Source organism: Sus scrofa, chromosome 16 (genome assembly GCF_054392235.1).
Source record: "Sus scrofa isolate SSC_HxYL_T2T_F1_AM1 chromosome 16, Sscrofa_HxYL_maternal_Yorkshire_Landrace_v2.0, whole genome shotgun sequence".
NCBI lineage: Eukaryota > Metazoa > Chordata > Mammalia > Artiodactyla > Suidae > Sus > Sus scrofa.
Window position 1 is genome coordinate 63,505,745 of NC_139398.1, and position 15,033 is coordinate 63,520,777.

The window sequence follows — 15,033 nt, forward strand, 5'->3', positions numbered from 1 at the left end:
CGAGGTGCCGGGGCAGCCTGGGGAGGGGACTCCCCGGAGGGAAACGGTGGAGCGAAACAAGAGGTGGGTGGCCTCGCCTCCCGCTGCACGAGGGGGCCCTTTGTGTGCGGCTGGGGGCCCGCCCGGGGTCCCCGAGGCCTTCGGAGGCATGCACCGGGCGAGGGAGGCCGCTTTGGCATCCCAGGCGGGAGGGATGCACCCCCCCCCACGCCCCGTGCCCGCGGAGGGGACTCCCCGGTGGCCGGGGTCGCCACACTCACCTCCTGAAGTCAAAGGGCATCGTGCCGCCGCCGCCGCCGCTGCCGCCGGGGGTGGGAGCGCTGCAGGCCAGGTGGGCCGCGGCGCCGCGTGGGTCCCAGCCCGCTGCCAACGCCTCCTCCGGCCGCCCCGCCCCCGCCGGCCGCCCCCCGCCCCCGACACTCGCCGCTCGCCTCCCGCCGCCGGGAAGTGACGCTCTGCGCAGCTCATTGGGCGCCGCCACCGCCCCCGGCCGCCCCTTCCGCCTCCCGGTTAAAGGGGCCCGGGGGGCCCGAGGGCCTGGGGGGCGGGGAGGGGGAGGGGCGGGCCTTGGCGGGAGCGCGGTGGGGGTCGAGGCTCTCCGAGGCGGAAGAAGCACCCAAGGACTCGCACGGTCATTCCTTCGAAGCACCCCCGTCTGTTTTCCATCACTTTCTGTGTGGCCTTGAGCAAATCCCACTGCCTCTGTGAGCCTCCGTTACCTTGCACATATAAAACAGTTTCCCTGCGTGGTGACAATTACATGGAATGGTCCAGATCTGGGCTATGCACAACGTTTGACTCTGAGGAAGGGCCGGGTACTGTGAAAGAAAAGAGGAGGTCAGGAGGGCCTAGATTTGTAAAGTGGTCCCTGCTGTGCCTCTCTAGGAAAGACACTTGGCTTCTCTGAGCCCACACCCCTTTCCAGGTCTGCACACACATGAGGATGACACTTACTGGAGGAGCTTTTTGGGGGGATCAAATGAGAAAGTTGGGTGACGGATTAGTGTGATGCTTGGCACCTAGCAAATGTTTCATCACCTGCAGCTATTGTGGTTGGCCTGCTAACTCCGGTCTCTACTTGCATCTTCCGTTTGTGGTTCCTACCAACGGTATTCACTGAGCCAGGCTCCCAACCCGGTCTATTGCAGGCGGGGGCACCTCTATGAGCCTGTTTCCTTCTGCAAAATTCACAGGTAATCAGCATCTCCTTCGGAGTTCCCCAGTTGTGGAGCAGCGGGTTATGAACCTGACTAGTATCCTTGAGGATGTGGGTTCTATCCCTGGCATTAACTCAGTGAGTTAAGGTTCCAGCGTTGCCGCGAGCTGTGGTGTAGGTGGCAGATGCTGTTCGGATCTGGCTGTTGGCTTGGCTGTGGTGTAAGCAGGCAGCTGCTGCTCTGATAGGACCCCTAGCCTGGGAACTTCCATATGCCACCGGTGTGGCCCTAAAAAAAAAAAAAAAAAAAAAAGACCAAAAAAATCAATCAATCAGCATCTTCTTCCAGGACTGGTGGGTTAGAGGAGAAGGTAGTTATAACATAAGACCAGTGTGGGGGAAACTCATTCTGAACTTCCTGTTCTATAGCTGACACCACCCCTAAGGTTATGCTTAATACAGAGCTTGAAAAATCCTGGGGGAGGAAGGTGGGGGCTCATGTTCACAAAGCGGGGCCAGCAGGGGGTTTCTTCATCTATAAATAGAGGGAAATGCTGGTACCTATTTCTGTGGGAGGCTTCAGAATGCACAGTGCCAGCTTGGGTCTGGTGGAGAGTGGGGGCGGTGAACCAAACTCTTCCCCTGGATCATAAACCCAGTTGCCTCTCCTTCCCTTTGACCTCCAGCTTTCCCTTTTCATTCATTCATTCGTTCATTCATTCAAGGCAGGAGCTAGATGGGTCCCAGGCTGAGCAACTGGAATCTGTCCCCTGTGGTCGGAGACTTCAAGATAGACGATTATGACAGGAGCAAGGAGGAGGTGCATCCTGCTTGCAAAAAAAGATAAAGAGACCACGTATTTCTCATTCTTGAGGTCAAGGAGACCTTCCAGACTACACATGTGCAGAAAAGGTCCTCAGGGGTCAGAGAAGGGAGGAGGCACCAGCCCATAGTACATCCTGTCAACTTCCCAGAAACCCCTGCACTAGAATCCATCTTGGCTAAAAGAGCATGCGCACACAGGGGAGGGCCCTGGGTTAGGCCAGATAGGGACTCAAGGCCAGACAAAGCAAGGTGATTGGCCAGAGGAAGCCCAAAAGGACCGCCCCCATACCAGTGATTTAAAAGACCCCCAAAGCACATGGTGCTCTCTTTCTGTCCACCTACCCCCCGCCCCCCCCCCCCCCCCCCCCGCCGCCAAGCTTGCCCACACTTTCTCCACACATAGCCTCTCTCTTAATAAACACTTTATTTGCCTCACTCCTCTCAGTCTCATTGCAGAATTTCTTTCCAAAGGGACAAGAACTGGGGACCTACATCAAGCCTGCGGGCCCTTGAGGTCTAGTGGTTAGGGTTCAGCACTCTCACCCCACAGCCAGCTGAGAACACACTCATTCATTCATTTATTCACTCAGCAAGGAGCCTGGCACTCTTGGGAGAGAGAAGGAAATCTCAGCTGGAACTGGAAACCTGGGGGAGGCAAGAAGGGTGAAGGGGCCTTGGGTAATCCCTGAGCCCAAAGGACTCTTTGTGGCTCAGGCCCATGCAGGTGGGGAAACATGCAGTGGTGGGCGTTTGACCACCAGTTCTCCCTCGCAAACTGTGGCCCACAGTCTGGTGGGGGTCCACAGGACAGTCACTTGGTCACCGTGGGGCAAATTCTCAGGCTCAGCCCTATGGAATCAAGTGTGTGTTTCGCATGATCTCCAAGTGATTCACTGGTACATTTAAGGTTGAGGGGCGCTGCCACAATGGACCTTGCTTTGGGGGTGGGGGGGCTTTTGCATTTGCTGTTTCTTCTGCCTGGAGCACGTTCCTCTCTCTGCCTTCCCCCCTGCTAAGTGGGCAGAAAATATGCCTTTCTCCCAATAGCGCTCCCTTTCTCCATAACCGTGACCTATGTTAACAGATCCCATACTCGAGCCAGACTACATGGGATCATAATCTAGCTTGTCAGTTATTAGCATTTTACTTTCGTGCCTCATCTGTAAAGCGGGGACAATAACAGTGTCTTTTTCACAGATCTGTTGTGAGGATGAAATGTGTTGATAAATGTCAAGGACTTAGGACAGCGCCTGACGCAGGGTAAATGCAAGAAACGTTGGCTATGGTTGCTGTTTTCGCATGATGATGGATCTCTCAATTTTTGGCCAGGCATATGGGTGCTCAGAATGAAAGCTGCATTTTCCAGCTCCCACTGCAGCTAGGTGTGGCCGTCTGACTAAGTGCTGGCCCCTGAGATATAAGGGGAAGCATCTTGTGGCCACTTCAGGGATTATTGATGGGTATTACCCACCGTGTCCCTTTCTCCATCTGGCTGCCGAGAATGTGGATGCCAACCATCCAGGACCACGTGGTGAAGGTCATCAGAGCAGAGCAACAAGAGAGAAAGAGCCTGGGTCCCTGCCTCTGAACGGCACAGTCCCTGTCCTCAAACGCCCACCCAGACTGCTGAGCAAGAGAGAAATAAATATCTGTTTTATTTAAGCTACTGTTATTTTGGATTTTCAGACACTTACTCCTGTACTTAATATGAACACACTTGCCCAGCCTAGTTAATTGCTTGACTTGGTTCAAATACTATATGCAGAAGAGGCCAGGTCTTCTATCACATGCTTGCATGGCACCCTGTAGGTTCAGGGGCGGGGGTTAGAATCTGTCACAATTTGTGATGAGATTATTATTAACTGGCTAGTGTCTACCTTCCCACATTGACTGGAAATTCTCCGTGGAGGATGGGTGTCTGTTTGCTCACCATCATACCCCAGTATCCAACCAGAGCTTGTACATGGTGGGGGTGCAATCACTACACAGTGAAGGCTGAATGGAGAGGCAGAACAGGAAGGGGGGCACGTTGACAAGGATCTCTGGGAGTTCCCGTGTGTGGCTCAGTGGAAAAGAGTCTGACTAGCAGCCATGAGGACGCAGGTTCGATCCCTGACCTTGCTCAGTGGGTTAAGGATCCAGCATTGCCATGAGCTGTGGTGTAAGTCACAGACGTGGCTCGGATCTGGCGTTGCTGTGGCTGTGGCGTAAGCTGTCAGCTACAGCTCTAATTAGACCCCTAGCCTGGGAACCTCATATGCCACTAGTGCGGCCCTAAAAAGACAAAACAAACAAACAAACAAAAAAACCAAGGATCTCGGTGGAGACTTTTGAGGTGTGTAAGCAGACCAAGCTGCCAATCCCAGATGGTCCATCTTCCCAAAAGTCACTGCGAGATGAAGCCGGTGAAGTCAGAGTGTGTGCTGCTGGAAGTGGCAGAGTTGTGGATCTCTTCGACCAGGGGAGTGACTTACTAACGGTTGAGTTTTAGGATTACTCATCTTGTGGGACCCTATAGTAGCCAGCCTCCAGTGGCTGCTGTTCCTGTGTCCTTGCATAATCACCTCAAGGAAAAGGGTCAACCTGGGTAACCACCAGGACACTGCAGAAATGAGTGACTTTCAAGGCTGGGTAGTAAGGGTACTGAGGCTTCCGCTGGATCACTTGTCCCGGAGGAAGCCAGCCTGGAGAGGTTAGACAGGGGTTCAGGTGGCAAAGATCGGAGGCCTCCCAGCCACAGCCATGGGAGTGAGCCAGCCTGGAAATGGCTCCTCAACTCCAAGACTTCTTCAAAGCTGCGGCTCCAGCCCCCAGCTTAACTAGAGCCTCATGGGAAACCCTGATCCAAAACCACTCAACGAAGCTGCTCCTGAGTGCCTGACTCCTAGAAACTACGTGAGATCATAAGTGTTTATGTGAAGCCTCTGCGTTGTGGGTCATCAGTTACGCAGCGTAGATTATTAACACAGACTTTATCCCCACCGGCTGTCCTGCCAGCCCCTTCTCCCTGCCTTCCTTCGCCTCACCCTCAACTGGCTTCGTAAAGGGTAAACCGCTGCAGCCAGGTGACACTCTAGCTGGGGGACATGGACACATCGCTTAATGGGCTGGCTGAGTATGAAATGAAGGGTAAAAATCCCTTCCCTGTGGCAGGTAGCCTCTAAAATCGCTACCTCAGTTAATCTACCTCCTCCTCTTCAAACCCTTGTGTCATCTCCTTCCTCACTGCATACATTAGACTAACTGACTCACTTCTAAATCAGCAGAATTGAGATGTGATGGCATCTAAGATTAAGATAAAAAAGATGGTGGCTTCTGCCTTGGACACTCTTGCTGTCTCTCAGATCCATCGCTCTGGGCAAGCCAGAAGCTCTGGAGTGGCCCACACAAGAAAGCTCACCATCAAACCACCAAGCGAGGGACCTTGGATGTGCATCCCTCAGCCTGAGTTGAGCCTTGAGCTGACTTGCAGCCCTGGTCAACAATTTGACTTGCAACCTGATGGGAGCGCTTGACCCAGAGGCATCCAGCTGGGCTGCATCTGGATCCTGTGAGATAATGAATGTTTGTTGTTTTAAACCACTAAGTTTGGGGGGATTTGTTAGGCAGCTGCAGATAACAAATACATGGTCCGAAAACCTTGCTGTGAAGATGAAGTAACATGTACAGGGCCTGGCCCATAGTTGGTGCTAATTAAATGCCTGCTGAATGAATCCATTGATAAATCCACGAACACTCTATAACATAGAACAGTCCCTGGATTCAAATGCTCGCTGGCCTCCACCCTCTCTTGCCAAACACATCACCAAAAGTTGTTTTAAGCAGAGGAATGGCCAGGTCAGATTTGTTTTTCTGTAACAGGAGACTGGTTAGTGTTCCAGGGGTGTGGCTGGTTCAGCTGTGGTCTGGATGACGAGATTAAGAAATAATGGTCCTTTGTCAACTCAGAGAGGCCTTGAGGGTAACTTGGGCCTCATAGCAGGTAGGCCGCTGAACAAGTAACCTTCCTTTCTTGCTCCACTAAGTCTCCTGGGCAACTAGAAGACACGCATCCATCTATCCATCCATCCATTCATTCGTTATAATAGGTCCTCTAGATGCAGCAAAGAACATGACCCACCTCAGTTTTTAAGAAGCAGGGAAGAGGTAAGCAAAAGTGTGGTGCCATCCCAATAAAGCAGGGTCAGGGGCACCAATTTCTTGTGAAGATGCAGTTTTGTGGTAAGTACAGTGGCAAGGGCAGCACCAGAGGTTCTGGGAGGCCAGGAGGGGCCCCTAATTCCACCCATAAGGATGAATTAGTCTGAATGCTCAAGTGACCAAGTTCAAGGTGAACTGAAAATCATCTCAAATCAATGTACACTACTTAGGGCAAAAAAAAAAAAAAAAAAAAAAGGAAGGAAGAGAGAAAAGTTGAGAGGTAGATTTGGGTTTCAGGCACAGTTGAGTCCAGGCACTTCAATAACTTGATAATTGTTTTTTGGTGTCTTTTTTTTGGCTTCAAGTCAGGTTTTCCTTTTGTGCCAGCAAAATACCTGCCTGTAGCTCCAGGCTGTTTTCACACTCTGCAATTCCAGTGGTTGAAGATGACCTGTTTCCTGCTACCTCCAGCAAAGTAGTTTCCTGAGCTGACCCTCAGGGGCTGGCTTAGCTTGTAGCCCTGAACAGAGGTCTCCAGGAGAATGGATAGCCCAGGCCTAGGCTGAACGCCAACCCCTAGAGCCTGGAATGGAATCAGCCTCATCCAACACACATAGATTCAGATGGGAGAAGGGTGGTTTCCTAAAGAAAAGTCAAGGCAGGATTGCCGCAGAAGGAGAGGATGCTGGGAAGCTAAATCATCAAGTATCTTCTCCAGGGAGTCAGGGAAAGCTTCTCGAAGAAGTGTCTGAGCTGAGACCTTGAAGAACCAGTAGACTTGGGGAAGGGGTGGGGGAAGGGCAAGTTAGTTATCTATGGCTACATACCCAATTACACCAAAAGAGCAATTTATTACCTTGCAGCTAACGGGGTGGTTCTGGCTCGGGATTTCTCATGAGGTTGCAGTCAAATTGTTGATCGATTTGGAGCTGGAGGACCAAAGCTTGCTCATGTGGCTGTGGGCAGAAGACTTTAATCCACCCCACATAATGCTGGTTATGACATGGCTTCTCCCAGCTGCATGAGGACAGAGTCAACCTTCTATGAAGTCATCTCCAAGGCACACACTGTAATTGACAACTCACCAGTCAGAGTTCACCCATCTCTCCTGGTGGTAGGGAGGGGATTGCACAGAGTATTGAGGGAAACGCCTCATGGAAACCAGAGGAGTGAGGAAGCACATCCCCCATCAACCATCTGCAACTTTTAGAAACATCACCCTGGGGGACAAGGTAGAAGATGAGCTGGAGTGGAAGGCCAAGGAAGAGGCAGCTGCAATCTCCAGGCAAGAGATGCAGAGTAGACCCAACTCTGTGGGAGCAGGAAGAGAGTCTGGCGACATTTAAGAGACCTCTTGTCAAGCTACTCAGAACAGTTCCAGGGGCCATGGAGCGAAACAAAACAAAACAAAACAAAAAACAGGGCTCACAGGGGCCAGGCAGGCAATTCCTCAATATCCCAAATTTATCCTATCCTCAGTTCCCTCATCTCAGTTAATGACAACTCTATCAGCTTCTAATTGCCTATTATCCTTGATTCCTCTCTGTCGCTGCAGGGTTGCTTTAATGAGTATGAGTATAGATTTAAGATTTGGAGTTCCTGTTGTGGCTCAGTGGTTAAGGAACCTGACTAGCATCATGAGGATGCAGTTTGATCCCTGGCCTCACTCAGTGGGTTAAGGATCTGGCATTGCTGTGAGCTGTGGTGTAGGTCACAGATGTGGCTCAGATCCCAAGTTGCTGTGGCTGTGGCATAGGCCGGCGGCTACAGCTCCTATGACCCCTAGCCTGGGAACCTCCATAAGCTGCTGCCAGTGTGGCCCTAAAAGAAAAAAAGACAAAAAAAAAAAAAAAAAAAAAAAAGATTTGAGATTTGTTGAGCTTATTGAATATGGATCAGCACCTTCTCAATGTTCTGGAAAATTACCAATTATTATATTTTCAAATACTATTTCTGCTCTAGTCACCCTCTTCTCTTGTCTTGTTTTTAGTCTCTGTTCATTTTGTATACTTTCTTCGGACTTATGTTCTAGTTCACTAATTCTCTCTTTGGCTGTGTTTAATCTGCTATCCAATCTGTGCATCGAATTCTTAATTTTAATTATTATGTTTTTCCATTCTGAAACTTGTATTTGGTACTTTTTCAGATGTGCTATTTCATTGTGCCAGATACCGTTTACGTGTCCCTCCAGAACATCTGTGCTCTCTTCTTCACTCTTCTCTGTGTTGCGCCCCTTACTCTCTGGCTTCTGGTTGGTTTCAGCCTGTAGGGACCATCTGCAGTCGATTGGAAAGAAGAGTGAACTTTGATATTTATTCCCTTAGCTTCCATCCTGAGGGCTTATCCATGTTGGTTGTATCTTTATCTCAGCTCCTGACAATTTCTCACTGTTGGAGAAGGGAAGTAAAAGTATGGAAAGGGGGAAGACCAAAGTAAACCATGAGGTTTTGAATTGGAATTGGAGGTATTGGTATGAATTCACGGATTTTAGTAAGTAGAGAGATGGTAGATATGAAAGTGTGTGTGTGCGTGTGTGTGTGAATGTACATGCATGTCTTTCTTAGCTTTGTCATCTGGGATGGCCTAAGAAGCAAAGACACACCTACTGCCCAGATCCTGGTTTCTAAATACCATTCTCCACCAAAAAAACAAAAACAAAAACAAAAAAACAAACCAAAAAAACCCTCAGGGCTCTTTGGAAAAGTAGTTGATTCTCAGGCTAGAGAAAAGAACAAGATGAGTTGGGAACATCTTTTTCAGGTCAGAAAGTAAGGATATGCTCAAGGCACAATGGGAACATGTCAAAAGGACACGAAGCCAGCTTGAAGGAGCTCCCATTGACCAAATCTGGAACAACTTAAATATATTAGCAGCAATAAAAGATAATAATGGATTGTTACACATAGAATAGAAATAAGAATCCACGAGTCTCTAAACAAATAACTCATCTGGGGAAAGGGAGAGGTCTTCCTTGCAGTAGGATGCCAACTACTAAATGGAGAAAGAATGATGGAATTAGAAGGTCACCATTTGGCAACCATCACAGTCATTGATTCAGGCAAGAATCATCAGTGGCGGTTGCCGAGGGCATCCCTCGCATTTTCTCCCACACCTGGCCATGCCAGGCTCTTCCTCCCACTGAAAGAGAACATGTATAGCCTTTGAAGAGTGATGAGGAGTCCAAAGAGCCAACTGTTTGTGCCTGTATATCTTATCTGCCTTGAAGCCTGGAACCGTGGTAATCCCTGTTTGTAACACCTGTTCCTGACAAGACGCCAGGCACACAGTAGGTGCTCCATAGGTGCCAGTTGAACAAGTAACCCTATGTGTGGAGAGTGGAGGCAGGTCCTTCTCTTGCCCCAGCCCCACCCTCTGTATCCCACCCAGGTGCACCATCAGCGGGGGGACGTGTGTGTGCAGTGGTTCCATTTTATGTCCAGTGCCCAGGTGCTCCCCATGGCTATGCAGGAATCAACCTGGGCACCATCCCCTGGGAATTAACTTTCTAGAGTTTTCGATGCACATGAGGAAATCTCAGCCGTGGTTTTTTTTTTCTTTTTAGGGTCGCACCCACGGTGTATGGAGGTTCCCAGGTTAGGGGTCGAATTGGAGCTGTAGCTGCTGGCCTACACCACAGCCACAGCAATACAGGATCTGAGCCCCATCTGTGACCTACACCATAGCTCACAGCAACACTGGATCCTTAACCTACTGAGTGAGGACAGGGATTGGAATCTGCATCCTCATGGATGCTAGTCAGCTCATTTCCACTGAGCCATGATGGGAACTCTTTTTTTTTGTTTGTTTTTTTAATTACTTTTATTTATTTATTTATTGCTTTTTAGGGCCGTACCTGCGTCATATGGAGGTTCCCAGGCTAGGGGTCTAATCAGAGCTACTGCTGCCAGTCTTTGCCACTGCCACAGCCACATCAACACCAGATCTGAGTGGCATCTGTGACCTACACCACAGCTGGAGATAATGTTGGATCCTTAACCCACAGAGCGAGGCCAGGGATTGAATCTGCAACCTCATGGTTCCTTGTTGGATTTGTTTCTGCTGTGCCACGACGGGAACTCCTATTTTTATTATTATTTTTTTAATCTCAGTTCTTTGGACTCTTTTTTTCTGAGCCCCATCTTCTCCCTTTTTCACAAGTCCTCACTCTGTTGCTGAATCCAGATCAATCTAGGAGGGCTAATTTCCCTTGCCAGGGGCAGTTCAGCCTTGCCTCTTTCTTAAGACCCATTCGTCTGATGATTTTCCCTCAGCACGTGGACCACTCGCTGGCCTCCGGCTCTGTGAGGCTCATGTGCTTTGGATGGTGCTAACCTGTGTTTCAATTCTTGTTCCTCCATACTCCTAGCTGTGTGACCCTGGGCAAGTTGCCGTACCACTCTGTGCCTTGGTTCACTCCTTGGTAAACTGGGTAAATAATGCTCATATCAATATTAAATGACCTGAGGTAGGTCCAGTATTTAGCATAGAATCGGGCACATGCTACATGTCAATTAAATGGCAGCTTGCCCACACCCGCCTATCCTGAGAACACTAGGGAAGGTGAATGCAAAAGTGACAGCATTTGGTCCACACAAGGAGCCTTTATCTCCTAAAGGGAGGGGACCTCTGGCCTGCCTAGGGCGTGACATTTCATCCATACTTTTCAAGAGCTGTGAAGCTCACCAGGTGGAGGTCCAACTCAGACCTGCAGCAGCCAGCCCCGCAAGCTGCGTGACTCAGCATCACCCGCTCACCTTCCTCATCCCCTTCTGACCTGGAGCTCACCTGGACCCTGTTCTCCAGTGTCCGCAGCGGCTTGGAGCTGGGTGGGGCCCGCACCGCCCGAGTCTCACCGCTGCTCCAACACTGCCGGCGGGCCCCTCCCTCCATTCCAGCTCCTCCGCTGAACCCGGGGAGCTTGGGGAGGCCTTTGTATGGCCCAAACCTGCGTGTGTGTCAGGGTGGGTGGGTGTTGCCATGTGTTGGCAGTGTGGTGCCCTGGGGCAGGCAGGTTTGTTCTCCTCGCCGATGACAGAGCTGTGCTTCCTCCAGGTAGTCTGGTGATGGGCTGGGTATTTTTTTCTTTTGGCAGCTGTGTTTTTATTTCGCCAAATAAGGTCACTTCAAATAAAACAATGACTGTGTCTATCATTTCATAAGATGAAGGAAAAATTTACAACAACAAAAAATGAGAAAGGTATGATTCCAGAATCTTGTTTTGTTTTGTTTTAAGGGAGCACCCGTGGTATATGGAGGGTCCCGGGCTAGGGGTTGAATCGGAGCTGTAGCTGCCAGCTTATGCCACAGTCGTGGCAATGCCAGGTCGAGGCACATCTGTGACCTAGGCCACAGTTCATGGCAATGCTAGATCCTTAACCCACTGAGCGAGACCAGGGATTGAAGCCACATCCTCATGGATACTAGTCGGGTTCATAATTTCCTGAGCCACAATGGGAACTCCCTGTTCAGGGCTTTTGTTAGGTTATGCTATTCTTTTTTTTTTTTTTTTTTTTTTTTTTTTTTTTTTTTTTTTTGCCTTTTAGGGCCACACCTGCCACATATGGAGGTTCCAGGCTTCCAGGCTAGGGGTCGAATTGGAGCTACAGCTTCTGGCCTACACCACAGCCATAGCAACACGAGATCCGTGCCGTGTCTGTGACCTACACCACAGCTCATGGCAGTGCCAGATCCTTAACCCACTGAGCAAGGCCAGGGATCAAACCCGCAACCTCATGGGTACTAATGGGATTCATTTCCACTGCGCCATGACGGGAACGCCTGTCAGGTTATTTTAAAATTAATTTAAAAATACAGAGTAGTGGAGACATACATTGTCCACGTGAAAAATGAAAACTCGCAGACACGGCCAAATCCCCCGTTGATCTCTAGCTCTTCTTCCTCTTCAGTAGGAACTTCTATGTTCAGTTTGGTGTGAATTTTCCAAGCTTTTCCTCTGCATTTTTCAAACATACATGTTTTGTTTGTATTTGTCTTTTAAGATTAAGAGTAACATATATATATTACTAGCACTTAATTTTTGGATTCACAAGGGATGTATTTTCAGGCAAATACAGACCCGCACTCAAGGCTTCCACAGGTAGTATTTCACTGGCTGCTCACATCAGCCCCACTACAGATGAGCCAACAGTGGCTCAGAACGAAGTGACTCACCCCAGCTGGTGAGTAGTGGAGAAGGATTCAGACGTGGATTTGTCTATGTTTGGATTGTACGTGCCCTTTACCTAATCTGCTTGTGGTTTATACCCTAAGTTTCCTGGTTTATGACATCATCAAATGGGCCATTTCAATGGCAGATTGATTTTAATGCAGGAGACAAATCGGCCACCTCCCTTTCCTGTTAAAATACCTCCCTGGCTCCCTGGTACCCACGGGACAGGGTCTAAGCCCCTCAACTAGTTTAAGAATAGATCTTTTAGACAGAGGGCTCTTCTCTAGGATCCTCTGGCCTGCCTCAGCATCAATGCTTCACCCAGTATGTGTTTTGTTTTCTTCTTTCCTTTTTTTTTTTTTGCCTTTTCTAGGGCCGTTCCTGCGGCATATGGAGGATCCCAGGCTAGGGGTCTAATTGGAGCTGTAGCCGCCGGTCTTTGCCAGAGGCACAGCAACACGGGATCCGAGCCACATCTGCGACCTACACCACAGCTCCCGGCAACACTGGATCCTTAACCCACTGAGCAAGGCCAGGGATTGAACCCACCACCTCATGGTTCCTAGTCAGATTCGTCAACCACTGCGCCACGATGGGAACACCTAGTGTGTGTTTTCTGACTGCCACTGTCTACATGGAGATAGCATTAGATCCCACAGATTAAGAGTCCCCATTTCATGTGCCATTCTTATGTCCAGGTTGTCACCTGTGCTTCTGAGTGGCCATTCATGGGACGGTCCCATAAGCTCCTCTTCGGGCTCAAATTAACTTGCTGGAGTGGCTTCCAGAACCCTGAGTGACATTTACTTAGCCTTTATCAGATTATTGTAAAGGATACAGATGAACAGCCAGATGGAGTAGACAGGGTGAGATATGTGGGAAGGGCTTCCGCATCCTTTGCAGTTTGTATGGAGGCTTCATTATGTAGGCATGATGGATTCAATCATTGGCCATGGGCAAGTGAACTCAACCTCTAGTCCTTCTCCCTTCCCGGGAGATGGGGGAGGCAGCCAAGTTACAATCCTCCAATCAGTCCTCGGGGTGGTTCCCTTGGCAACCAGTCTCCATCCTTAGAGGCTTTTCAAAAGTCACTTCGTTATCATAAACCCAGGTGTGTAATAACAATTTCAATCAGTGAGGAAATTCCAAGGGTCTTAGAAGTTCTACGCCAGAAACTGGACAAAGACCAAATATATATATTTCTTATTGTAAATCACTAGATCTTACTCCAGAAGAAACAAGCTACTTATGCTTCCCTTTCCTGCCCACGTCCTTGCCCATGCGGTCCTCCTCGGAGTGGAAGACTAACGCCTCATCCTAACCCCTCTGTGCTTAGTTTACTCTAACTCATCCCTTGCACCCTGATACAGGCTCACCCCTCTTGGGTGCCCTCCCTGTGGCTCAGAGGCTGAGTCAGAGGTCTCTCCTCTGTGCTCGTAACACCTTGTACTTATCGCTATTAAAGCATTTCCCGTCCCATTCTAGTTGCCATTCTATCTGCCTCCCCCTCTTGAGGGTGATGGCATCAAATTCCTATTTTACGGCAGGTGAGAAAAATTTAAACCTAAAACTTCTCTTTGTCTGTGTGGGCCTCTGGCCTCCCCTTAAGTGTGCATTGTGCCTCCGTGGGAACCAGACTGCCTTTAGAGCTAACATTCTTTCTTAATCGCAGCTCCAGGCTGGGATAATCCTTGAGCTCTAACTACTCTTCTGTATGCGGAGATCTGGAATCTGTAAACTTTCAATAATAAGTCGTGATGTCTAACCTTGGCCACAAAATCCTAGTGGGTGGAGCTTCCTCAGAGCTTTCTTTTCTTTTTTTGTCTCTTTTGGTCCTTTTTTAGAGTTGCACCCAAGGCATATGAGAGTTCCCGGGTTCGGGGTCAAATCAGAGCTGTAGCCGCTGGCCTATGCCACAGCCACAGCAATGCCAGATCCGAGCTGTGTCTGCGGCCCACACCAGAGCTCATGGCAATGCCGGATCCTTAACCCACTGAGCAAGGCCAGGGATCGAACCTGCATCCTCATGGATACTGGTCAGATTTCCTTGGAGCCATGATGGGAACCCTTCAGAGCTTTCTGAAAGACTGTCTCCCAGGGTATCACTCTCAGGTTGGCCCCAATAAAAAATTTCTATTTCATTCTTAGACCAACGATTGATTATTTTTTTCGACCAGGGTGAGCTCCTTGAAGTGAGGGTCGCTGTCTCATTCACCTGCATCTCCAGGCCCCAGACAAGCCTGCCTGCCCCTACCCATCTGTGGAGGACATGACTGCTTCAAGGGCGAACAATTGAATTTGTTCTCTTGTGTGGGGGGTTTCGTGGTGTGAGAGAGAGGTGGTACCCAAGACATAGCCCTGGGACGAGAAACCGAGATCTCTTGAATTCAATTCACCCAAGTGGCAATCATACTCTCCAGTTACATGGAGACTGTGTGAGACCGTATTTTCTCAAACCCTCTCCTAGCTCAAGTATTTCTCGTAGCTCTGTGACGTTTCTCTCCTTCTTTTCTTTCATCTGGTCCCTAAGGCTCTTGAAAGGGGATGCGCGCCCTGATTTCAGAGGATCTGAAATCAATTCCACTCAGGGCTGGCTGAGCCCCGCGGCTGCATCTCCTCCATGACGTCCCTTGTTTCCAAAGGGCACCAAAACCATCTACGCCCGCTTGAGCCAGGCAGGGATTTCCGAAGGGGGACTGGGAAGCTCACTTTGGGCCGTAACTGTTCCCCTCAAGATAACAGT

The 15,033-nt window shown here is 49.6% G+C and overlaps 1 protein-coding gene across 1 annotated transcript in view; it reads right to left on the minus strand.

Moving 5' to 3' along the window:
* The window catches only part of ERGIC1 (endoplasmic reticulum-golgi intermediate compartment 1), a 119,810-nt gene extending 119,430 nt beyond the window's left edge, over nucleotides 1-380 (minus strand). The window contains exon 1 of the mRNA XM_003134052.7: nucleotides 261-380. Coding sequence (XP_003134100.4) covers nucleotides 261-280 — 20 coding nt within the window. The 5' untranslated portion in view covers nucleotides 281-380. The remainder of the gene's footprint in view (nucleotides 1-260) is intronic.
* Nucleotides 381-15,033: the final 14,653 nt, after the last annotated feature.